Genomic DNA, 24443 nt, shown 5'->3' with positions numbered 1-24443 from the left:
CGCAATGAATGTTTAGAAAAAGTCACCGAGTATGAGCTTTCAGTCTTGCGGCGTTTGGCAATGGCACAAAAAACCCTGAAGGGGGGCCTTAAAGCCCCCCCCCCCCCGCCAGGAATAGGGTCAAGATGGTTAAGGGGGACTTGTCTTCTCCGACAAGAAAAAAAAACGCGCGGTAAGACGGACCACCCAACAGTGCCTGCTATCCATTCATGTTTGGTACACAGTTCTAATCTGTACTTTTGCTGCTTGAAGTAACCACTGAGTGGTAAAATAACAAAATGCGCCTTTATTCTACATATACTCGTATGTGATGGAAGTGCAACTAAAAGCTGGGAAGTGGGAACCTTAATGGTCGTTTGGCAAGAATGCATGCTTAGTTGAGCACTTGCATGCATGGCTCACAATATGCTACAAAGATCCAATTTCCGTAAGGAATAAGGATAGGTACCTACGTACCTAACATAGGTAGTGAGTGCATAAAGCAGGAGTGGTTCAGCCGGGAAGGCTGGTGGTCCATTTTGCCCCGCTGGGCCGTCTTACCCGCCACCTTCCCCTATGGGTTACCTTTTTGGGGCCATATTTCATCTTTTCAGGCGTCTCATTTTTTTGCCATTTTTATTATGGGAAAACCCATAAGCTTTTTAGCGACCCTTCCCGGTCGTTAATCGGGACGAGTTTTCTATATAGGTAAGCGTTTTTTTTTTTTTGCAAATTGCAATGTTTTGTCAAAATGCTCACTACAAATAAATTAGTGGATAGGTATTGGGGCAGGAAATGAATAGATTATAATAGAAAAATGAACGATCTCTCCTAAAATCAAGCTAGTAATACAATGGCATATAGAGCGTGTGGCGTAACTTTTTCGGAATCTCCCGACAGCAGGGTAGAAACTGTAGAGGTCTGCACCGGCCGGCTGCAGCCGCGGCTGGCTGCAGCCCCACGGCTGTGGGTCGGGGCGGCTGCCAATATCTCCAAGAACACGGCTACGGCTGTGGCCACGGCTGTGAGATTTCAAGCTCAATCTTAAGTACTCAAATATAAAATTTTAAATGCTTAATCTAACATTCTGATAAGCAGTCTAGCCTGTAAAAATCATGCAAAGGATGCCCAGCAACACTGAAAGTGGTGAGGCCTTTGAAAAGCTGTAATGGTTTTATCATTTGCCATCATAAGTAGGAAAGCTTGCACCCTGGTACAGATGACTAATTATAATACATTGTTCCCTCATCATCACGAGCTTGACAACTTCAGAAAATGCACCATGTTGCATTGTCATATCCCTTTCAAATCAATCTTACCTGGTCATTAGGAGAGCACCAGCTTACAGCTATTGAAGACAAGCGTTCAATAATTCTTTCACGTAATAAAAAAGGAATAAAACCTAGGTAAAGGCAGTTAAAGCCTTCATAAAATATTATCTAAAATAACCCTTAGATGTATTTCTGGATTTTCGGCAAGTCCAATTACATAATATGACTGGCGCATTATGTTCTAACTGGTGTGTGAGTGAACGCTAATAGAAAATGCAGATCAACGAAGCCAATGGAATTAGATTATTAGGGAGCGTAAACCGTACTTACGGTTCATTCACAGAACGTTGTAAATCTTGAACATGATATTTCTTTCACGAGTTGTTGACTTTACTAATAAAATGACGACATTTTCTAAAAATGTCAAAATTTGATATCATATTTGGTGTTTGAGAGCAATTTGTTTACTGCAAAACCTAAATATTTAGTAATCATAATCTTTACTGGCTATTTGTAGAGATATGAAAAAATAATTGCTTCTTCTATGTTATTGACGTCATCAAAATTCCAATAAACTTTTAGATAGAGGCAATTGTGGCTCACACGTCCTTGGTGATTTGAGCGCAGCTTGAAGAAAAATGAAAAATCAAATCAAAATTGGAAAAATCAAAATAGGTGAATGATATACTGCCTTTAGGTGAATGATGTTTTTCTTTCTTGGATGCTGACTAGTGTTTTGATGCCTTGCATATCAAATTAGTTTGATACTTGCTCAGAAGGTTGCTTCAAGCCTGGCATATCACACCCCAGAAAATATGCAAGGTAAGAAAGAAGCAAGAGTTTTACCTATCAGGACAATCACTGTTTGACAGTTCAAGTTCATCAACTTCAGTTCAGTTTCATTTTCCATAACATTGATAATGAAAAGTACCAGGGTCTGCTGTTCTGTCCCACTACCATGATTCAAGTTCAGGATTTGGCGGCATTACATAGATGTCTACACTGCTTCTATTCTGGTTCGCTGTTTATATCTTCTGTTCATGTAGGTACCTACCCATCTTGCAAGGGCTTGTGTAGGCATGCTTCATGAGCAGGGGCGTCGCCACGGATTTTTGAGTGGGGGGGGGTCGGGTTTCCGGTCTTCGTCTGGATGGGTAGGGGTGTTTTTAGCCACACTCCCGGTTTTTTCGTGTGCCCGGAGAAAAACCTCGGCGCGCAGCGCCGCGAAAGCAGCGGTATATCTTATTGTACATCAATTTTGCATCGTGCATAAAAATCAAGCACAGGTCACCTGAGGTCAGGTCACAATGTCATGTCAAGTTCAGTTTTAATGCCTCTTAAAACTGCAATCTTGTCATTCCTATAGATTATCTCCTGACTCCTATAAACCTGAAATTTGGTGTAATGAATGGGATTATAAGTGCCAACAGTTCATGGATATGGGATTTTACATCCGAGAAGTGAAGTCAGGTCAAATAGGTATGTGACCTCACCAATCATGATAAGATATGGGAAAAAGCACGATGCCTTCTGCTTTGACAGAATATGCTAAAAACGCTAGATACTTTTGTAGCCATGGCACCTTGTTCATTTTAGAGACAAGGTGCAGCTAATGACCAGTGGTGACTGTAAAGGTCAGTGATTAGGTCATCAAAGGTCTCTAACACATTTTCGACAACAACTTTTAATGGAGACGTTGTAGAGCGATGACAGCACCGTTCAGCTCAGTAACACAGATCGATCCATATGCAGCAGGTTCTTTTCTAGTCAGGTCATGACCTTTACCTGATGTCAAGTTTTCTATTCAAGTTCAAATAGGGTTGGGACCTATCTGCATGCTCTGTATGTTTTGGTAAAATAAAAAAGCTCAGAATTTTCAATGATTTAATTTAAAATCACTTTGTTAAAAAAAAATGCCTAGTTAGTTCAGAAATTAATTATTTGTGGCTGAAAACAACTTGCTTCTGATTGGTCGGGCTAATCATGACGTCACATGTAGGGGAGAGTGGGGCAAAGCGGCCACCCGGGGCAAAGCGGCCACCCATCGTTTTAGCCCTTCATAGCTGGCGTCAGTTCCAATTTATGGTTTCCAATTATACTTCTCTTCACGGTCGTTCGAATGAGCCAGACCGGGGTTTCAGGCCCATCACCATTGTTCTGTGAAACACGGAAAAGCATTTCTTGCCAGGTTACCAACTATGTTTACAATTTTTAAATGTTATGTTATTCCATAACCGTTTGGAATTTTTATAAGCGTTCTTGTCCATGCATTGCATGGTTATCGTACATGTATTCTACCAAGTTTAATGTTTTTTACCCCACTAATAGCTAAGCTGGAATATTTTTGTCTCGGACGGTATGCGCGGGGCAAAGTGGCCGGGGCAAAGTGGCCACCCCCCAATTGGCCATAAGTTGCTTCCATCTGGATAAAAAACATTATTTATATTCAAATGTGTCGTCATGCATTCATCTTGGCCACTTTTCAGTTGCATTAGTTACCAAATAATATAATTAAATGTTTATTTTCATGAAAATCCTTTATTTGTTTACCTAGAGGTGGAAGATGATAAAGTAAACATCCATCCTCGCTTAACCTTGTCACCATCAAATACCCTAGTCGTACACAAGGCAACTATTTTGTTTCTCATATCGGGACTTGAGAAGACGCCGGTGGCCGCTTTGCCCCAGGGTATGGGGCAAAGTGGCCAATATGCATAGGTTTAAAGTTTTGTCAATGTCTTTCATATATGAACGCCTTTGGAAATAAAACGCAGTTGAAACAAAAGGCAACTTAATAGGGATCACATTGGTATAGAAAGAATCTTTCCAAGTTCAAAAATCAAGCGTTGGCATCGTGAGAAGCGTTAGGGTGGCCGCTTTGCCCCACTCTCCCCTAGGTATATAACTGTCTGTATATTTGGCGCAGTTGAGACATACATTTTCTATGTATTTTCCTATGGTAAATCGGAGTGATTGGTCGTGTTTTCAGTGTCTCTTTATTTTGCGCTGGTATTGCGTGGCTAAGAAGTTTTATCAAGAATGGCATATACTAAAATGTTCCTTTAATAATGGAGCTTCAATATCTGTGAGTTTTATTGGCAAGCGAAAACTGATTTCGCTGTTATTTTATCTGGAATTTACTCATTTTTTTAGGTCAATATTCAAAATATTTTACGAGAACAAGTTGGCACTTTTCTTGATTTTTGCACTCAAATCGCGTGCGATTCAACTGTATTGGAACTTGCAAAGAAGCTTGGTGACTAATTAACTGTGTTGTTATGGCACTGTTTGCAAAGCATGGATAACGAAACTCTGCCAAAAACTTAGCTACATAGCAATGCCTCAAGTAATACGCAGGAGGGACAGAATTCAGAGTCCGATCGAGAAGAATCGGTGCAAATGCTACGAAGACCAGGCAGCTCTGATACAATAGCTAGTCGTCTCACTACTCTCACTCCATTAGACCAGCTGATTCCTGACAGCACCGACTCGGATGCAAAGATGGAGCTCATCTTCCAAGCCAGAAACCAGTTCTTTGATGGAAGATGTGATGCTGCCTCTGTCTCTGCTTTGTTGGCCACTTTGGACGGGTCGGAGCTCCGCTCCTTGCGTGAGCGGTTATTCGCCTGTCATTCTATGTATCCTATGTATCCTATGTACATGTTTGTATGTCCTATGTATGTTTGTTTTAAAAACGTTGCAGCGGCGCTGGGAACTGCAGTCTTAGATCTGGGTATGTTTGGCATCTGCAACTCTTCAAATACACATTAACCCTATTTCGGACGGGGAGACCTTTCAGGATTTTCTTGTACAATTGCCAAACGCCGCGAGACATTCAGCTCATATTTGGTGACTTTTCCTAAATGCTCATTGCGCACATCCCAGCAAAAAAAAAAAAAATGCCGGGTCAGGTCAGGTCAGGTAACCAGAGCGGGTTTGTTGACCCCACCTCAGAAAAGTTTGCAAACACGTCAGAGCTTGAGTTTTTCACGAAGTTATTTCCTCTCAAGTCTTCAAAACAGTACCTGCAGTATGTGTCGTTTGTATATCTCAGAATTTTTGATCTGTGACCTGAGGTTAGGTCAGAGTCGTGACCTTTACATTGCAAGCCTATGGAAAAGTATTGAAATGCGACCTGCACCTCGAGTAAACGAGTCAAAACCACCCAATTCTTTAAGAATTATGACAAATTATCTTATCTGTAATGATCCAAGTGCCATTTACTGACAGGGACACCGGAGAGGGTTATCTGAGCCGAGATCATGTGAGGTGATATCTACCATACATCAATGCTCACAATACTTACAATATTGACAATGCTTTTGCTTACAACACTTACAATACTTACGATGAGACCAGCAAGCACTCTGCCGTTACAGTTCTAACTTCTGCTTCGAAAAACGACTACACACATTCGCTGCCAGCATAACATGTATTGTTTGACAGTAACAAAATACAATTGACATCTGAACCCCAAACGGACCGCCATCCACTCAAATTTTATAACCCTGACCGGTCAGGGGGCGAATGGAGGTCATTTCCTGGGCATCACTCAGCCCTTGCACAAAATATCTCACCTCACAGTGATCATTACAACAATATCACCGACTTGATAGTGGATTTCAAAGTACTTGCATCAGCTCTTCCTGCTATTGCAGACGATCATCTCCTCAGGGTAATGTTGTTCGGGACATGAACGAAGATCGTTTTCGGAGTTTCGTAAGTGCTACTGCAACAGCCTGGCACAAAACAGGACTTGTACGCTCTTCTCTGCACTTTGCCCTTCAGTATATCACAAAAGAATTGTTTAGAATCCATCTTACGCTTCTTTCACAGTCTCCCTTGCCACCGTAGGGCGTAGATAGATTGCTGTTGCTGGTAAGTTAAGGCACGGTAGATAGAAATTACCTCGGTTTTCAACGCCTGTCGCCTTAAGTTATTTTCATAAAAAAGAACAAATAAATGATCAATAAGATGACAGGAATGTAAACATTTTAATCGTAAAGTAGTCCAAATATTGGAATGAGCTTTTGCTTTTCAGCATCCTCCGATTCATCATCTTTATCATTTGAAAATTCGAGGTACATAAAATGTTTATCACGCGCTCATGTTAAGTGGGAATATAGTACACGGCAGACACATCAATTTTTGACACTGAACATTTCATCCGTAAATGTTTTAGCATAATTTAAAGTTAAAAACAGCGCGAATGGCAGAGTGAAACTAACAACATCTTTCACCCATTGATATAACATGTAATCTGTGGTGCGCCAGATGCGCCATTATTTGTCAACCGCAGAAGGTGACATGTGACGTAACAGCATCAAGAGCATCTTTTTTCAAGAACTTTTCAAAACAAGTTTCCTATCTTTCTTCCCCCATTTCTCTCAGCTTATTGATTTTATGAGGCAATGGTATGCACCATAAATTCTGTGAAAATAGTTTGATCATTTTCATGCATTCTTAAAAAATCGAGTTCCCAACCCCATTGTAAGCCATGCGACGTGTTTCGACGAAACAAAAACGATGGTGATAACATGAATATCATACACATTCACTGAATCATAGGTTGTTACATAACAAATGTTTGGGCAAAATCCGTCCGTTTAGCTGTTTGGACTCTATGGTACACAAGCCATAGACCCGAAGTCATATCTGAGGCGAAGTTGGCGAAAGAGCTTTAAAAAAGCTATCGAATACGCTTTCTGTGTTGCTGTAGGCTTATTCGTATTTTACGGGTCGCTAAGGTAAAACGCTTACCAACGTAACGCTAAGGCATGCTTTCGGCCCCTTATCGAGGTAGAGCTTCGTGGAAGAGCGAGAATGCTGCCCGTGATGAGAGAAAGCCAATGATGCCCAATTTCAAGGTCTTGGCCGGGTCATCTTAGGTCAACGCCCAAAAGTAGGAAAAATCTGGCCGCCTGCTAGAACTTAGTGAGCCGTAGCTGTTATCGGGGTCCCGAGTACGAGTTTGATGTTAGTCTTGAACAAAAATGATGACTCCATGCATTTTGGGTAGATCGGGTCGGGTCAGGTCAGGTCGACCAGCAGGCTTCCTGCCGGCCATCTAGAGTGGGTGACTGACAACCACCAACGATAGCTTCGTAACATGTTACATAACCACCATTTATCAAAACTTCTTCAAACGGTCCAAACGGGCGCTAAACTCGAAATCAGCCCCAAAAACCACACTTGTAAGTGGAAGCAAATAAAACTCAAAAAAGTTAACCAAGGTCATCCATATTCGAATCAGGGAATTTTTTTTTAAATAGGTGTAAAATTCATTAACTCGAGGTCACTAGAAGTTTCGTTGCAACTTGCAATATACTCCTTTTTGCGCGTCTTATTAGGAAAGCCCCAGAGGGATCCACCATTGACCCCAGTTCCCCAATGCAGGCAGGTCCGAGGGTAGCAGGGCTGAGGCTAGCCAGGTACCTCGTAGTTACTGATACGTCATCCGACGAATCGACTGCAACCATTATTTTGACAATCAGACGAACGCTTGGGTCAGTTTTGACGCGCTCGCTCATTTGAGGGATAAAAGGGGACTAGAATCATATTGTCATGCTGATGTTCTAGCCCACATCTTATTGACCTATAAGCAATAGGGACTAGGGAGCTCTTGAAGCGATTCTGAATCTGACGTATTTGTTGATGTCGCTGACGCCAACTTCCCTGACATGATAGCTAAAAAAAGCATACTCAGCATCGCCAAAAGTGGGGGGGTCGACCCCCCCGGTTCTGACGAGTGGGGGGGGGGTCGACCCCCCCGGTTCTGACGAGTGGGGGGGTCGCGACCCCCCCGACCCCCCCGTCGGCGACGCCCCTGTTCATGAGCTTGAGAATCTATAGCTCATTGCAATGTGCTTTTGTCTATATGTTTTAACTAAAAACAACTTATCATATACTATTTGGTTGCATTTCATTAAAAGTATCCACGGCCGGCTGACGGCTGGCTGCCCACAGTTTGCCACGGCTGTCAGCTGTGGCTGTGGAGCCACGGCTGTGGGGCGGCTAGGCTGTGGAAAATTGCAGCCGTGCAGAACTCTAGTAGAAAGGACGACTCCGGCTGCCGTTGCGAAGCCGGGGACCGTTCAATAGTTGGGATGCAAATCGTTCGTGTGCGTGAGTACACAGAGACGGTACCTAGTGTGCGCTGTGATACCGCAGAAGACGTCATGTCGGCATGTAGAGCGGACTTCCTGTGACGTGGTCAGGTGCCCGGCCGCTGCGGGGTGCCGTGGAGGACGACCACTGCTAATGACCGCGCGCGGTGGTAACTAGCGACATCGGAGCCGGCAGTGGAGCCGCCGGCAGCTCGTTACGGCCCGCCGACACTAATGACGAGCGTCCGGCAACACGCCAGAGGCGACGCGCTGACGCCCGTCACCAGGACGGCGACGCGCCTCTGTCCGCGCCGTCAGCCCGCGGCGCCGCCCCGCAGCGGAGCGGCAGCGTTAATTTGGAGCAGCCGGAACCCCGCGGCTCGGCTGGTGGGATACCGGTGTGTCGCTAACTGACCGGTGGTAAAAAAAAATAAAATAATTAAATACGTAAGCCGTAAGGTTCTTTGCCAAACCAACCATGCACAATGCGCATGACCAAAATAAATTTTAATTAAAACACTTCGACCTTTAAAAAAAAAAAACTTTTTTTTTTTAATTAAGGTCGCGACTGTTCATGACAAGCTAAATAAGACAAATCTGCAACCATGACTGCCTGTTGTTTGATCTGTCTAGTTGTTTCACTGACAGCTGATTGTTCTGTTCCAGAGGATCCAGCCCGCGGACGGCGTGGGATCGATTCCAGACGGGCGCCGAGTGTTATCATGTGCCGACCGCGGCCCTCCTGATGATTCCGTTCACGGGCTGCGCGCTGTTCCGGCCCCACAACCAGCCGACACCTCGCTGGAGAGCCGCGCCGCAGCAGGCGGCCGGTCACCATCAGGTCAGTCTGTACAGTCTGTGTCGACACCGACACTGACACCGTCACTGACAGCGACACTGACGCTGTCACAGACACTGATACCGTCACCATCAGGTCAGTCTGTGTAGTGTAAGTCTGTGCCCAGACCGACACTGACACCGACACTGACACCGACACTGACGCTGTCACAGACACTGATACCGTCATTATCAGGTCAGTCCGTATGGTCTGTGCCGAGACCGACACTGACACGTACACTGGCACCGACACTGACACTGACGCCGACACTGACTATAGAAAACCGACACCGACATTGAAACGACATCGACATCGACACCGACACCGACACAGACTGTAGACACAGATAGAGTAGACACCGACCGACTAATACCCAAACAGACACTGAACTAACACTGACATCGACACTGACACTGACACTGAGGTAAAACTGACAGTGACAACTGACACCTACACTGATACAAACACTGACATTGATTTTACCTGACCTTATAGCATAACTACCCAGTTGACAATTACGGGGTTGACAGTTGTCACCCCCGGCCGATTATGTATGGCGAAAACTGATTGGTCCGGCGAGTGAATTGAAACCAAGAGGCTTCAATCTAAGAAAAATCAAATCGACAGGGAAAATTGACCTCGCCATTTTTGTCGGCCCCCGTAACCCCGTTGGCAGAATAAAGCAGCCACAGTTCTTTATCATGTAATTTTAGGTATTTATAAGTTATAACGTTGAAGATCGGAGCGGCCGATGACAACTGCTTTTTCTAGGCCATGTAAAACGCGTAATAAATTACTGTCCTTTAATCGACAGTATTAGTTTAATTAACTGCAGAAGGTAAGATATTACCGATATATATTACGATATTAAGATATTACCGAGTAGGAGCGCGCCATTTAGCGCCGTTTAGGGGGCACAGCATCGTCATTTATAGAGGAGGGAGATATCACACAAACATATGGACACCTACTTGTAGCCAGCTGTCCTGGCTTTCCATGCCATCTTATGTAACATATACGCCTTACATGGATACTGCATACAGTCATGTGGCGTCTTCGATTCTTATCCGTTCCTTCTCAACAGCGTTACAAGTTTCCGTGATGCAATCGCTTAGGCCGAGCCTTTGAGCAGGCGGCTGAAACGCTAGCCTTTGAGCAGGCGGCTGGCTGTTCGTCGCCTATCGGATCGTTCTTCAGTTATTAAAATCGTTTTAAATCAGGGTGCTATGTCTCGTAGTTCATTTGTCCGTGAAAGTCTTGGCTGCGGTCCTGCAGAACTACACGCTGAACGCGTTACCTGAACTGACATTGATGTCGAGAGCCTGAAGACAGTTCTCTTTCCCCGTTATCGCCACATATCAACGACTGAGAAGTGGGAAGGGACCTGTCACCGATCATCCTGCCTGCGTCGCCTCACAAATACCTACTTCACTCAGCGACAGCGGAACTCTTCAGACTTCACCAACGAAGGCATCTTGAAACACTCGGCAACAACACTCAAATCTGTCCGGCCAGTCCTAAGGCACTAAGAGGAAACATGAAAAACGAGTGTTAAAAACTTTGGACACCTTGTATACTTGACGTTCCGCTCGTGACAAGGCCGCCGGCGGGCGCCGGCCATCCCGCCCGCGTTGGCGGGGCGCCCGAGAGCGCCGCAGGCGGCGTCGGTGTCAGCTGTTGATCCGACTGGAGACGGCGGCGGCGCGGCCGCTGCGCCGCCGGGGGGCAGTGGGGACGCGGCGCCGCGCCGCGCCGGCCGGGTCGGTGTGAGGATGGGGCGCCGCCCCGGTCAGACGAGACGAGCCGCCGCCGGGAAGTTTCGGGTCGGATCCGACCGTGCTGCAGTGCACTGAAAGGGCACCGCGCGCTGGAATATCAAGTTTCCTGAGAGTGGGCGTTTCGGTGGATAGTGGAAGATAAGTGCGTGATGAGAGTGAGTTGGGCCGATATATAATGCTGGTGCAGACGTCCATTGGTCGATGCTGTGAGCGGGGCACACGATCCGAGTGCTGATCTGTCGGCTGCCGTCGTTTTCCGAGCGCCCGCCGCGCCGGCCAGATGGGTCAGGCGGCTCTGCAGGGCGATCGCCGGCCCGTGACACCGCCGACGCCGAGCCCGCTGCTCTCCAACGGAGGCGGCGCCGGCCTGTCGCGACCGGGACACGCTTCAGAGACGGCCCACAGCCGCCAGCGGGGCTGCTCCGACTGCGGCTGCGGCTGCGGCGGCGGCGGCTGCTCGCTGGTGACGCTCTTCTCTCGGCTGATTTCGCTCTTGGTGGACACACCTGACGGTGTGAAGAGAAGGGAATCGGACACAGCTGCACATACAGAAAATTGCACGGAAACAGATGTAAGTACGACTATCATTTGGCATGCAGGGGTGAAATAGTTCGTTCGCGTCGCCGCATGCTGTGAGCCCTGAGGCCTGAGTAGAGACGTCTGTGTGTAAGCGGACACAATTTAGGAGCCAGCCAAACAGTCACGCCAAGGACAGCCGACCCAACCAACGCACCGGCCGGCCGGCGGGCTGACCTTGCACCGACTTTGGGTCAACAAGCCTGCAGCGCAGGGCGCATGCGTCTGTCACATGAACTTCCATCGGTGTCGTAGGTATCGGTGGGAGTCCAGCGCTGAGCGGCCAAGTGTTGATTTTTGTTATTCATTTAAAGAGCTTCATCGAAAAGGTACGTGGATAGTAAGTTTCTGAACCCGAAAAAAAAATGCACTAATGGGTAAACATATTCCCGGAACTGCAGATTTGTTACGGTCCTTCATTCATAATGGTGATGCTGTTATGTTCTAACTTCTAAGGCTCGGTGTTGTAAAAACTCTAGTCGCCTGGTCCTGGAATGCGTCGAGCTATGTTGCGCGCCTGCAGCGTTCGGCAGAGGCCTGCAGCACCGCTGAATCACGCGGCTGCCGGCCCGCTCTCACGGGCGCCCAAAATACGGTAGCTGCCAAATATTTGTTCTGGCCTACAACCAGCGGCGGGCGCGCGGTCGGCCCGTTCGAGCAGCGCCGAGTCCCTCTGTCACCGATCCCAGCCCTGACAGCCGGGTGTCAGAACTGGGGAAACGGGCCAGCCAAGCCACCATGGCCAGATAATGTGTGTGAAATTCAGGATAGCTGGTGCTGAAAAGGACCTATTTCGCTAAAATAGAATAAATAACCGTGGTCTGGTGGTTCGATTGTAGGTGGGCAAAGCACTGGCAAAGTGACGTTTTATGACGCACCTTTTTAAATCGTCTCTCGGCACACGTTTAGCGATAAGCGAGAAGCAACGTCCCGAATGTCGTCAAAAACAATTTGAAGTTCAGTCACTTGTTTAGGTCAGATCAAGGGTCAAGTCACCTGTGCGGTCATATTTTCCGTTTTGACATTTTTGGACAATGGATCGTTCCTAACTCGTGAACAAGTATGAAAATATTTTAACAATAGGTAAATAAAAAACAGCATTGCCGAAAATATTTGTAATCACTTTTTAATTTCTTTCTCCAACGCATCCTCGTATTTGATCTCAGTCCAGCGTTTTTGCCTCTAGAGGACAAAAGTGTCAAAATTAACGTTTTTTTTGACAGGTTTCTGCAATAACTTGACCACAAAGCTATTAACCACTATAACCAATGACTTGGTTAATCGTGACCACGCGGAGCTGCTATGTCGTGGGTTTTACCAGCATCGCGCCTCTCTCATCGAATTGCCTGAAATGAAGTCTTGAAGTAACCATCTGACCTTTAAAGGTCAACTCGAAAATTTTACCTCGGGTGAAGGTCATAAGCTGACCGGGAAAAGATTATGTTGCATTTATACGCAACTTATAACAAATAATAGCTGCAACGATTGAATGATTGCTTTGAAAGTTTCAGCGATTAATAAGGTTTTCATAATGTATAAAGCTTGCCTATGGTCGATGACCTCAGGTCAGGTCAATTTTGCAATGTCTTATATAACCCATTGGTGATAGCTGAGTTAAGTCAAAATAAACGCTTGCAATCACCGAATAACCGGTCACCACTCACCTGAATCGCCAAACTGCACTTGTGGCCTATTTGACCCCTGAGGTCATCTTAGGTCATGAAAAGTCACGAACACTTTTTCAGTGATCATTTTGATAAATATGCCAGAGAGACGAAAACACATTGAATATTTTCAGATCAACGATACCGTACCAACTGATATTGTGCGTGACCTTTCTAGGTCATATCATAACCTTGGGTCATCTTCAAGTTGACCGTTCAAGATGAACTTACACTTCATTCGACGCTTCAGGTGGAGACAAGTGGTAGAGGTAAAATCAGTGCAGTAACTACAAGGTTTTAGTAAGGTATGGCAAAAGAAAAGATACAACACAAAACGTCCATTTTCACGGCATTTGCTCTTTGCTGGCTAAATGCAAAGCTCTTATTGACGCCAACGAAACCGTCTGAGATGAGATTTCACGTTTCGAAGAAAAGCACGCGTTGTGCGGCTGTAAGTACCATTAACTTTGATGGAGCCTTGATAACACCAGCATTGTTCATTATGTCGATCAGCTCAGCAGGCCAGCCGTGAGTAAGAGCTCGGTCGAATTGATAATGGCCTCAGCCCCGGCGGCCGTCGGCGATCGCCGTGATGTTGCCGGCTCCCCGGGCAACACTCGGCAACAGCCCACAACAATTGACGGCAATTGTGCAATGCTGTCGGATGGGCTGACACCGAGCAACCGGCTGCCAAGGATTCCTAGGGATGTTTCTTGGCAATGCCGACCTCCTGAGTGAAAAAAAGACAAAAGAAGGCAAAACACTGTTTTCACTGATTGAGCCAATCGAGAGAGATCTGCAAGACTGGTGGGACCGCGAGTAGAACCGGTAGCCTTCATCGCAGCTCAATCCGGTGCTGCACGGGTCTGCTGTCACGCCGCGAGGTTCGGGGGCGGGCCGGCTGCCTGCCTGCACGTCCTTGCGACTCGCACGGCCCGTGTGCGGAGCCGTGCGCCGGCTCCAATAGCCGTGTGCGCAGTGCGGCGGCGGCGGCGGCCGTCCGCCGCCGACCGGCCGGGCACGAGGGCTGCACGGAGTCGGCAGGGGCGCTCCGCGAGCCGGCGCGCCTCGGCTGCCACGCTGCACACAAAGTGGCCCGTTTAAACCGGTAAACTGCGGCGCGGCGCGGCGGCGGCGGCGGCGGCGGCGGCGGCGGCGGCGGCGGCGAGTGAGCGCGGTGCCGCCGTGCCGTGAGGTGCACGGTCAGTCGCGGACCGAGGGGCGTGGCAGGCGGTGCAGCGGCGGCGGCGGCGGCGGCTCTCGCTCGGTCGGCATGGTGACGCACGACACGGAGATGGCTGACCCGCGGCACGGCTCAGAGGTGAGAGCGACCCACCGGCGACCAGCTGCACCGGCCCACGGCGCCCAAGGCTGCCGCTGCACACACACGTGACGGGAGCACGACCTCGGGAACAGGACAAACTTGACCTAAAAAGCGGACACTCGAACTGCAATCGACATCATTTCGCTACTTGTCGATGAGGTGAATGAGATACTCTCAGTTGAATGTCCTAGTTGATAGTTCAATACGATGACATTGATCCGCACACTGTATGTTATCGCAACACGCTGCAGCGCAGATCTTTGGTTTGTTTTTGTTTCGTTTGAGATGAATGAGGCGCGGCCTTGATGCACTGTATATTTACGATAATTTTTGACGATAAATTTAACCCATTTATGCCCAGGAATATTGACCATCATGAAAATCGACGAAATCAAAATATGTTATGCTCCTACCAGGGCCTTGTTTGGAATCGAAAATAATTTTTGCCTGCAGCAAAAGTTTCTCGAGAAAAACGTAAAAAACATGCGTTGCGAAATCGCAACGAAGGGCACACCGGGCGCCATCAGCGTTGCGAAAACGCAACGACGGGCACATCAGACGGACATAAAGTACACTGAACTGCCGTATATGCTAATATATTTTGACAAAACATCAATCAACTGTTGACAACTATTGCTTGAAAATGCGGAACCCATATCCGTCATGCTCTATAACCCGCCTAAGAGCCTCAGTGAGGAAGCATAACTTCATGATTCGCGAACGGGGAGATGGCAACACGGTCATTATCAACCATTTACGTTGTCCATTGCTGTTCATTTAAAGTTGTGGTCGACACGTATCCAGGGTGATGCTTTCTTTTTGGAAGCTAGACAGATCCATTACCTCCACCTATCAGACCCTGCACAGTGCACACTGAATACAATTAAACGGAGGATTGGGAGTAAACCAGTGCCTCTCGTATGCGCGTATATCCGCAATCATTTTTAACCACCCTCCTAGGAGTAAAGTTAAATTCCATTGCAGGTTAGTCGTACCCACTCTCAGCAAAAAGAAAAAAGGACCGATCCGGCTCTAACAAATTACCCGCGTAAGGCGTAGCGCATCACAACAAATCGACTCCCAGTTTATCATGTTTACACCTAATCCAAAATTTTCATGGCCCCACTCTCAGCGACCTTCACGTGTAACCTCTTTCTCGAGACAATGCCAGGACAGAATGGTGATTCGACGTCAATCCGTCCTTTCCATCTTCAGGATAGTTGAATCCTCCTCCACGCCTCATCCCCCTGTTCCGGGCTGGACCGGCAACGTATATCGCAATCGGGCAGCTCACATAGGAGCGCGCCTGTAGCCGGGTGCAGTGAGTGCTTGGGAGGGGGGAAGGGGGTGGGTTATGGGTGGCGGCTGCCCACTGGCTGGGCTCAGTCTCCAGTCTATGATTGACCGTGTCCGGTCAGACAAATGTCTCCCCTAATTCCAATAATCCTGCTAGCTCTAAAAATGGTCTGATTAGATAAAAAGCCTATCAAAGTAAGAAAACAGGCGTATAGGTACTCCACATCAAGCAGCTTATGAATCTATGCGAGTTATGAATCCTAAAAATTATTATTTTCCAATGGGTCCGCCCTCATTACCCCTTCCGAAGGGCTCAGCTACCCTCAGAGGGGGCCTATCCCACTATTTGCCGACCCTCAGTTATCTTTTCTAACGTAAATGCTGGTAGTCAGCAGATTCTATCCAGAGAATGGCGATGCCTATCTGTCGCCTGATACCAGAATACATCCCCGTTATTCATTATTTATGCACAATGTACATAGTAGATCCAATTTCCAAAGGACCTAATTATCTCTCAGCTCCGTTAGCATCGCCGACCGTTTGATGAATGGGTCCTTTTCCTACCATGCGATTTTCAGATGCATGGGAACACATTGCTTAGTGAACGAACAGCCCGAGGCCGAAAATCTGCGAGAGAAAAGGAAAGGATATTGTTTGTGGCTGTTTGAGCCAGCTAATATGAAATGTGTCGCAACATTTTACGTGCGAACGCACCTTGCACTAAACATACCTATATACGTCCCTCATGGCATAGGCGGCGGAGCGGGGGGGAGGGGGCACCGGGGCACCGTGCCCCCCTTGATTTTGCCATTTTAACATTATCCCGATAGGCGTTGCATGGAAATGGAAATGGAAAGAATGAGACCAAAAGTCAGCAGTGCTCCCCCCCCCCCCCCTTAATTGAAGATGTTCCGCCGCTACAGCCTCATGGCTACAAAATGAGAGAGAGAAAGAAAGAGAGAGAGAGAAAGAGAGAGAGAGAGAGAGAGAGAGAGAGAGGGGGAGAGAGTTGGGGAACGAGGAGGAGAGGGAGGAAGATGGGGGAGAGAAAGAGAGAACCCACAGCGTATCACGAGTGAAGTCTACTGTTGATATTCATACTTCCGCTACCCTGCCAATGTGCCCATCGTTGCGTTTTCGCAACACCGCTGTCTTTCCGATGTGCCCTTCGTTGCGTTCCCGCAACGCGACCGTAGTCATATTTGAAAATAGTCACAAACCCTTTTTGTAGCATTATTTCTTAACAAAATGCATATCTACGCTATTGTAGGGACTCTGCAGAATATGTTTACACAATTTTCATTACGATATTATTAAGCACTTAGCCTACTTATCTTGGTTTTCGTGACGTCATCACTCACAAAACCTTCGACTTCCCTCTGGGAGCTCTAGGCAGTAACTTACCGGCCGCACAGAATTGTAACTGCGTAGTATCATGCGCACAACCATGCTACACACGCTGAAACTTGTCTCATCGGTTAGTCTCTTTTACACACTTCTCAAGCTTCGATCACGTCGACGCTTGCTTGCGTTGCGAAAACGCAACGAAGGGCGTAAATGGGTTAACCGCGATGGGACTCGCGGTCGAGCCAATGGTGGCTGTCAGCGACTGCGCTGCGTGGCGGTGGCTCGGAGCACTGTGCATTGCACTGTGCACCGTGCAGCCACAGACAGAGGTGCGCACGCCACGCTGGCACTGAAACCTCGGCTGATATCCGATGGCTGATAACGGATACCCAGAATAATTGCCACTTATGAAAGGAAAATAACTGCTCAGAGAATCTCCTTTTTATGCGTAAAAACGTTTACGTACACCTACCGACTGGATATTCTGATTGCAATGTAGGTGAAGGACACAGTATGAGTGGGTACGGTGCAGATCGATACGGCGCACCATACGACCCCCAAATTGACCCACCGCGCTGCCGCGGCCGTGGCGCTAGGCAACTGTGAGAACAGGTAAAAGTGTATGTGGTAGCCGGCACGACGTGAACCCGGGAGGCTTACGAGTCACGACTTATTACACATGATTGGTATCTCCAGTCATTAACTACCGTGAATTGTCGAATCGTAATGGCGCTAACAGTCGATCGATGCCAAGGTTACCACTACCAACGGTTGACGCATATACCGTTTTTCCCTGCCGGCAAAAAAAAAAAAAATGAAAACGTATTGCCCCTGTTTTTGCTCATGTAGGTAACGGATAGCCTTCTCTCCCCTTATGTACTGTTACATGATGAGGTCGTTGTGTGCGCTTGCTTTTCTATTTAGCCGTAAACAGATATCGATATGTGGCTCGATATGATTGTATTGGATTACCACACCTTTGGATTGAACTCCCATCTAATTTCAACTATCTAATCGCAACTCAACTCGACCAATAAGAAAGATAAAATGACCAGTATAGGTATTTGTGTACCTATTTATTTTATTTAGTGACAGCGAGAATTCATCGGTCGCAGACCAGTGAGTAACACTGTTTCTCTGTTTCAGCGGAGTACAGAGGTGGTCATCGAAAGAAAAACAGATGGAGTCCACATATCGCTCTCAGGTCAGTGCAACAAGTACTTCGCTCGCAGTGTGCAATGCATCGCGCGGCATGCTTTGTCGAATCGGACCTTGAACGGTGTTTGACAGCTTTGTCTTATCTGGTTCGGTTTACGTTATCGTGATATATGAAAGTTTCCTAAGCATTTCTCGGACATGCGAGAAGGATGCTTTTTAGAAGTGCATTGATCATTGTTCAGCCTTCAAAGCAAAAGGCCGACGCGAACGAGTGGAATTGAACATTACGTCGATATAACCGGGTGGTGCGACGCATGAATCCGGAATCTGAGAGGTGTGATTGTGCTGAACTGTGCGACCTCTTGGAAAATCTTGCATTTGCAAACCTAACCACACACAGTTTTCACATTAATGAAGGCTCAGTCGGTATGCTAAAAAGCATCCTCTTGGGCCTCGACATGCTATAATAAACTATGTTGCTTTGGAGCGGAGAGCGTCGGACTTTCGTGTGCCGCTTTTGTAAATTTAATGCGCGGAAGGAATCTGGAATATCATTCAATAATCAATCCAGTGAGATTTCATCGTCGACGCTCACTACGAATATTAATATGTATCTGCCGTCCTAACAGTTACTACATTCACAGGGAGGTTTTTCGCCCCTCTTGACTGAAGGACATAAATATTATCCACATGTATTATGTAGGCATAAGAGGCAACAGTGCTTCGACACGCAATCGATGCTCAAGACGTGCCTTTAATCGCCTTTCGCGAAGCCGATCTGAAACGTTGACGGCTTGCTATGACGGACGCGGCTGTCCACGAAGAAATCTGATTATATTTCGACAACTGACGTCAGCTGGCTGACGGCTGGCCGCCCGGCAGACGGCGGCGAGTTGTCCCACTTTTTTTGACACGTGTGCCAGCTCCTCGCCCAACGCACATGCGTCCCACGCGGGTCGATAGTGCGAGTCTGGCTGGCCGCCGCGCCGGGGCGGGGCAGGCCGACCCCAATGCTGGCCCGGGGCAACGGCCGGCCGCCCCCTGCGGCGGCGAGCAAGGACGGCCCGTCGGGCCCTCCCGGCCGGCCAGAGGGGTGCCGTGGTCGGAGCGCGCCGTCAGCAAATGGGAATACCGTCACGTCGAGAGGCGCAGGCGAACGGGTCAAAGGGAACGAGATATGATTGCGCGTTTATCGATCATTGGCCTAGTGTGAGGGAGATTTAAAGGTAGACTGCCACCTTTTTTTCACAAAACGGTTTTCACTAGAGCTGAGCCACCTATGTCCCTGACTGAAGTTGGTTTTCCGAAATTCGAACCCGTTTGCGAGAAATCGGAGACCAAAGTTCAGTTTGATGCCATTTTTTTAGTTCAAGAAAACCGGCATCTCTACGTTTATCGATAACTTTGAAACATTAGTTTTCTTATCTTTTGGCAAAAATATGTCGAAACTTTGATTGTTTCGAGATCAGAGAAGAATTTTGGAGTGTCAAAATAAAATTTAAACTAATATATTCAGTATTTCATTTTTTCCAAAAAAGTGTGGGAAATGGGGTTTAACATGGGCCAGACCCATTCCAAATGAGCCATGAATTTTAAATGTTTTACGAAGTTAAATGCAAAATAAATTAAACATGGCCAGTTTCTTTGAAAATTATATATTAATTATCAACATACAACCTTACTTTTTTAAATAAAATGCAATAATATGACAAAGGAATCATGTCTAAGGCGACTGGATTTTTTTACCATGTTCAAAAAACCTTCATGCATTTATGGTCGGGAATGGTATACGATTGATTAGCTATTTTTTCTCATGTTCTTGTGTAATGATATTGTCCAAAATGGTATCAGAAGATTATTTCAGAGGGTAAAAACAAACTATGAAGTCCTATATCCCGTATGTCGGTTTTTAAAAAAAGTGTGGGAAATGGGCTTCAGCATTGTGAGACGTTTGAAGTTTTTCTTTCATATGGTGGCTTTTGAACTTGACCTCGATCGGAAGAAACTGAAACACATTTTGGCCGGCAAGAATTTGAAGTGAGGCGAAATATGAGTTCTGTTTTTCCGTACGAAGGCATAGGTAAGAAAAATATGGGAATATGTATTTTTCCTTTCAGAAAGTCTTGCAGAAATAGGTACTGCTTATGAATTAGATATTGATATGGATGTCGGGTCAGGGTGGTATTGGTCTTGTTTTTCAGCAAATCGAAATGTCCCATGCGGATGGTTTGCTATGGGCATTGTAAATGATCATTTTTTCTTAGCTAGCTCTTTGACATGGGTGTAGGAGCAGACAAAATATGGGTGGAGGATGGGGTCATGTTATTGTCATTGTCAAATAGTCAGCCATAACTTTGCTGGGTCAACATGATTCTTACATTGGAAAGCCCGGACTAGATAAAATAAATGCTCTGCTGAATATGACCAGCGTAGTAGTGGGATTGCACCTGAAAATTCATTGCACATCTGGCGATCTGGCATAACATCCTCTCTAGAGCCGTCCGCAGGGGAAATCTGCTGCTAAATTGACCAGACTACCGACTAAATTTGGCAACAGGGCTTTCGCTAAAATAAAAAATCTGCAGCCGCCCTGCGCCGTAAATTTCAGGTGCCAACATGCGCTGAATTCGGCACATGTGAAGTTACGCCTGACATGCACTGAAAGTTTTGGCGCAATCATGCCACTATGCAGGACATATTCAGCATAACGTGAATTTTTCCAGTCTGGAGCCAAATAGTAATGTCAGCACTGAGAAATTAGGATGTTGTCAACATAACCTTCAACATATTTGTCAATTTTAGTTACAATTTATCACTAATGGGTACCTATTGTTATCATTTGGTAGGTACCTACATTGCATCCTAGCTTGTCATCATAGCAAACATGCAGATATCTAAAGAAATGTTTGTTGGTCCTTCTAAGCTGTTGAAATTTCTCCACAGTCAACACTTATGCAGTATGCTGGGAGCACAAAACGAAGGCATCCGTGGAAGGAACAGCAATGCTGGGAGCAGGCTGTTCGCAGAAAGTGATCAGTAAGTTACCTGTGCATACTGCTGTTTTTTTATACAGGGAGGGGGTTAGAGTTTAAACATGTCTCAGCAAGATTATTGCATGAAAATTAAATGATATTTGAATGCTGATAATTATAGATACTAGAAAGAGTAATCATAAAGCAGGCATTGCACTTCCCTGCAAACAGCTGAATGAGCTGAAGGCGGGCATTGTATGAAGACAGATGAAAATAACGAACATAATCTAACCAGGCCTGACCTTACCTACTTACCGACAACCTACCAGCCTACAGCCTAAATACCTACAAGCTACCAGCTTACCACCAGTCACAATGCCTTCAGCTGTTCAGGGAAGAGCAACGTCTGCTTTACGACTAGGTACTGATAGGCGGGTAACGAAACTGATTGGTTCCAGCCAGGAGTAATTTTCCTTCTAAAGAAAACAAAGTGTTGATTATATAACAGACTAAAGAAAAATATAGTCTGCTCCATACCAAGCTTATGGTCTAAGTTGCTTTGCCAAGTTGCTTCTTGGTTCAATAATGTGTCTCTTAACCCTCGCCCTGGCAGGGGGGGGTTGATGCACCCCCCCAAGGTTTTTCGAAGATAGCGTAAAAACGGCGGCGCAAAGTTGGCACAGCCTATGGGGCAACCCTTTTACATATGACCTGAAAATTTCAAGTCCGGGTGACCTTGGTCAGGTCACCAGGTCAGAAAAACCGGTACAAGGTCATGGTCAAGTTTCAATTTTCTTTTTGCACCTGTCCAACTCACTGTTTTGGACTGATTTCCTTCAAACTTTCAGGATGTGCTAAGTTCACCGAGTTGTATAACATATAGTTCGGGTTTTTTGAGGTCACTGACCTGAGGTCAGTTAGAGGTCATAACGTCGTAATGTTAAGCCTATGGGAAAATACTAAATTCGGAAAATACTGGAGATATCCGCTTCGTTCCATCACTTTTGTGCTTTGAAACCATAGTAGTTAACAGCAGGTCACTTGGTGCTTCTTTGTTTGGTGAACTTATCCATTGGTCAGGTCAAATGAGGTAAACTGAGGTCAAATGACGTTTTTGCCAATAACTTGGCACATAATGACGCTAGAGTTTAAAAATGGTATCATTGTGTTCCTGGTGATCAGCCGAATCGAATGATATGCGATATGATGCAATTTGGGTAACTTGAACTTAATTAGTTAATTAAAGTTTACTTAAAAATTAAGAAAAACTTTAAGTACCCTTCAGCAAACAACAAGGTATATCATTCGACGCGCCTTGACGTGCTGATTTCACTGGTGCTTTTCTTTTTTTCTATCTTAATTGGATCAAAAGTTATAAGCGAAAAACTTTTGACCTGTTTTTAGCAAAAATTTTACATTTATATCCCCCAAAACACCTCCAAATATTGACCTAGAGCAACCAAATTTGCATAGGGGGCGAGAACTCCAGGGGTCCCACCTACCTACCAAATTTGGTGTTTCTAGGTGCCATAGGAGCCAATCGCGAGGGGGGGTCGCATCAACCCCCCCCCCCCCTGCCAGGCCGTGTTATGAAAAATGCCCTGCCAGGGCGAGGGTTAATGTAGGAGCTATGCACACATAAAGCATGTGTTGTTTACAGCATGGTACTTCGGCTGCAAGCTTGAAATGGAACAGACTTTAGTCTTATCTGCGTATGGTAGCTCGAGCAGAGGTATTACATCTGCTTACGTGTCCCGTAGCAGCATTTTACACCTTGTCCTGCTCTCCCACAGAGCGCGCAAGCCACCAGCCAGCTGACGCAGAGCCCAGAGGGCGTTCGCCACCAACATCCGCACGGCGCAGCTGCAGAGATGATTTCTGCCATGGAGCAGCATCCGCGGCTCCATAACATCATCCTTCCATCATTCTCCATCATCATTCCCGGAGCTCACCCGGCGGCGCCCGCGCCCCGCCTGGCCGTCCAGCTTGCGCGCTCCGCCGCGCGCCGCGGGCCCGGCTCGCCGGAACGTCCGGCTTAGTTCGGCGTTTGAGGCGCGGCGGGGGGCACCGTCTCTGTGCCCTGCTCCGGGTCCCCGCCGCCTGCGGTCTCTTCTGCTGCCGCCACTGAGGGGAGCGGCTCTTCTTTGAAGACGGCATCGGTCGACGGTGATGCTGGCGGGCCGGTGGCGGCGTGCCCCGTCGGCAGCGCGCCTCGGGAGGACGCTGGTGACGACGAATCTTCATCGCCGTCGGCACCGGTCGCGAGCGAGTCGCTGTTTAGTTGGCCTGCTACAGACTTTGCTGTGCCAAAAAGTGCGACTGTGGCCAGACTGGTATACGATTTGTCAGTGCTTACGCCCCTCTTGCCGTGCCGGCCGTGCTCTTTGCCGTCTATTGAGGATGCGTTAGAGTTATCGTTTTGGGGTTTTATACCGGTATCAAGATTGATTTAAAAGATGGATTTCATCACATTCCTCGCGCACGTTCCACACGTCCTTTTGGTGTTTTGTATGATGGTAAAACGTGCTTATACCTTTTCTCTGTTACCAATGGGCCCTATTAGGTACTGCATCTCCTGCATTATTAGGTAGAGATGCAGTACCATTATTAGGTACTGCATTATTAGGTACTGAAGGAGATGCAGTTAGGTACTGCATCTCCTTCGGAGATGCAGTACCTAACAGATGCTTTCAAGCCTTTCAGTGAACTTGTAGAGATTTAACGTCAGGTGTTTGGCGTATTTAGATGATTTTCTTTTTATGTCCAAGGACGCTGAATGGTATCGCTGCGTTTCTGACTAGTGTTGGGTTGTGTATTAATTTCAATAAATTAGTTCTCGTTCCGTCGCATGTTTTTACGTTTCTTGGTGTGTCGATTGACTTTGGGCGTGATTCTGCGCGTGTTCAGGATAATGCCTTGTCACTATTGCGGGATGGCCGTGGTCCAAGCACAGTCGCTGTGACAGACGGTTCGATGTGTCGACCAATCATGTTGCTTCGTTTTTGGCGCTTTGTGTGTTGTCCGGTCTGTCAAGACTCAGCTGGCTCAGTCTCGACTCTGGCTCTGGCTGGCTCAGTCTCAGTCTCATCAGAGAGCGAAAGGAGCTGCGCGCGCGGCTGCAGCAATTCATCGGC

At 46.9% G+C, this 24443-nt stretch overlaps 1 protein-coding gene and 1 long non-coding RNA gene across 5 annotated transcripts in view; both read left to right on the top strand.

Annotated features, from left to right (window-relative positions):
• Nucleotides 1-24443, top strand: part of LOC122378877 — a 49452-nt gene that overhangs the window by 8714 nt on the left and 16295 nt on the right. Inside the window, exons 2-3 of one of the 3 annotated variants that reach the window (XM_043360509.1) lie at nucleotides 9023-9197; nucleotides 18326-18383. In XM_043360509.1, coding sequence (XP_043216444.1) covers nucleotides 9102-9197; nucleotides 18326-18383 — 154 coding nt within the window. In that variant the 5' untranslated portion in view covers nucleotides 9023-9101. Of the gene's footprint in view, nucleotides 1-9022; nucleotides 9198-10932; nucleotides 11544-14252; nucleotides 14534-18325; nucleotides 18384-24443 lie in introns of those variants that run through there. The other 2 variants (XM_043360508.1, XM_043360510.1) reach the window with 2 other exon arrangements.
• On the top strand, nucleotides 20244-24155 carry LOC122378879. 2 transcript variants are annotated; one of them, XR_006256096.1, is made up of 3 exons: nucleotides 20244-20417; nucleotides 21281-21373; nucleotides 23103-24155. It is a non-coding gene; the product is annotated as an uncharacterized LOC122378879 (long non-coding RNA). The 2 variants fall into 2 exon arrangements; XR_006256095.1 differs by lacking the exon at nucleotides 20244-20417 and having other exon boundaries at nucleotides 20980-21373.

This window comes from Amphibalanus amphitrite, unplaced genomic scaffold (genome assembly GCF_019059575.1).
Source record: "Amphibalanus amphitrite isolate SeventyFive unplaced genomic scaffold, NRLGWU_Aamphi_draft 000066F_arrow, whole genome shotgun sequence".
Classification (NCBI taxonomy): domain Eukaryota; kingdom Metazoa; phylum Arthropoda; class Thecostraca; order Balanomorpha; family Balanidae; genus Amphibalanus; species Amphibalanus amphitrite.
This window is presented reverse-complemented; position numbering and strand designations above follow the sequence as displayed.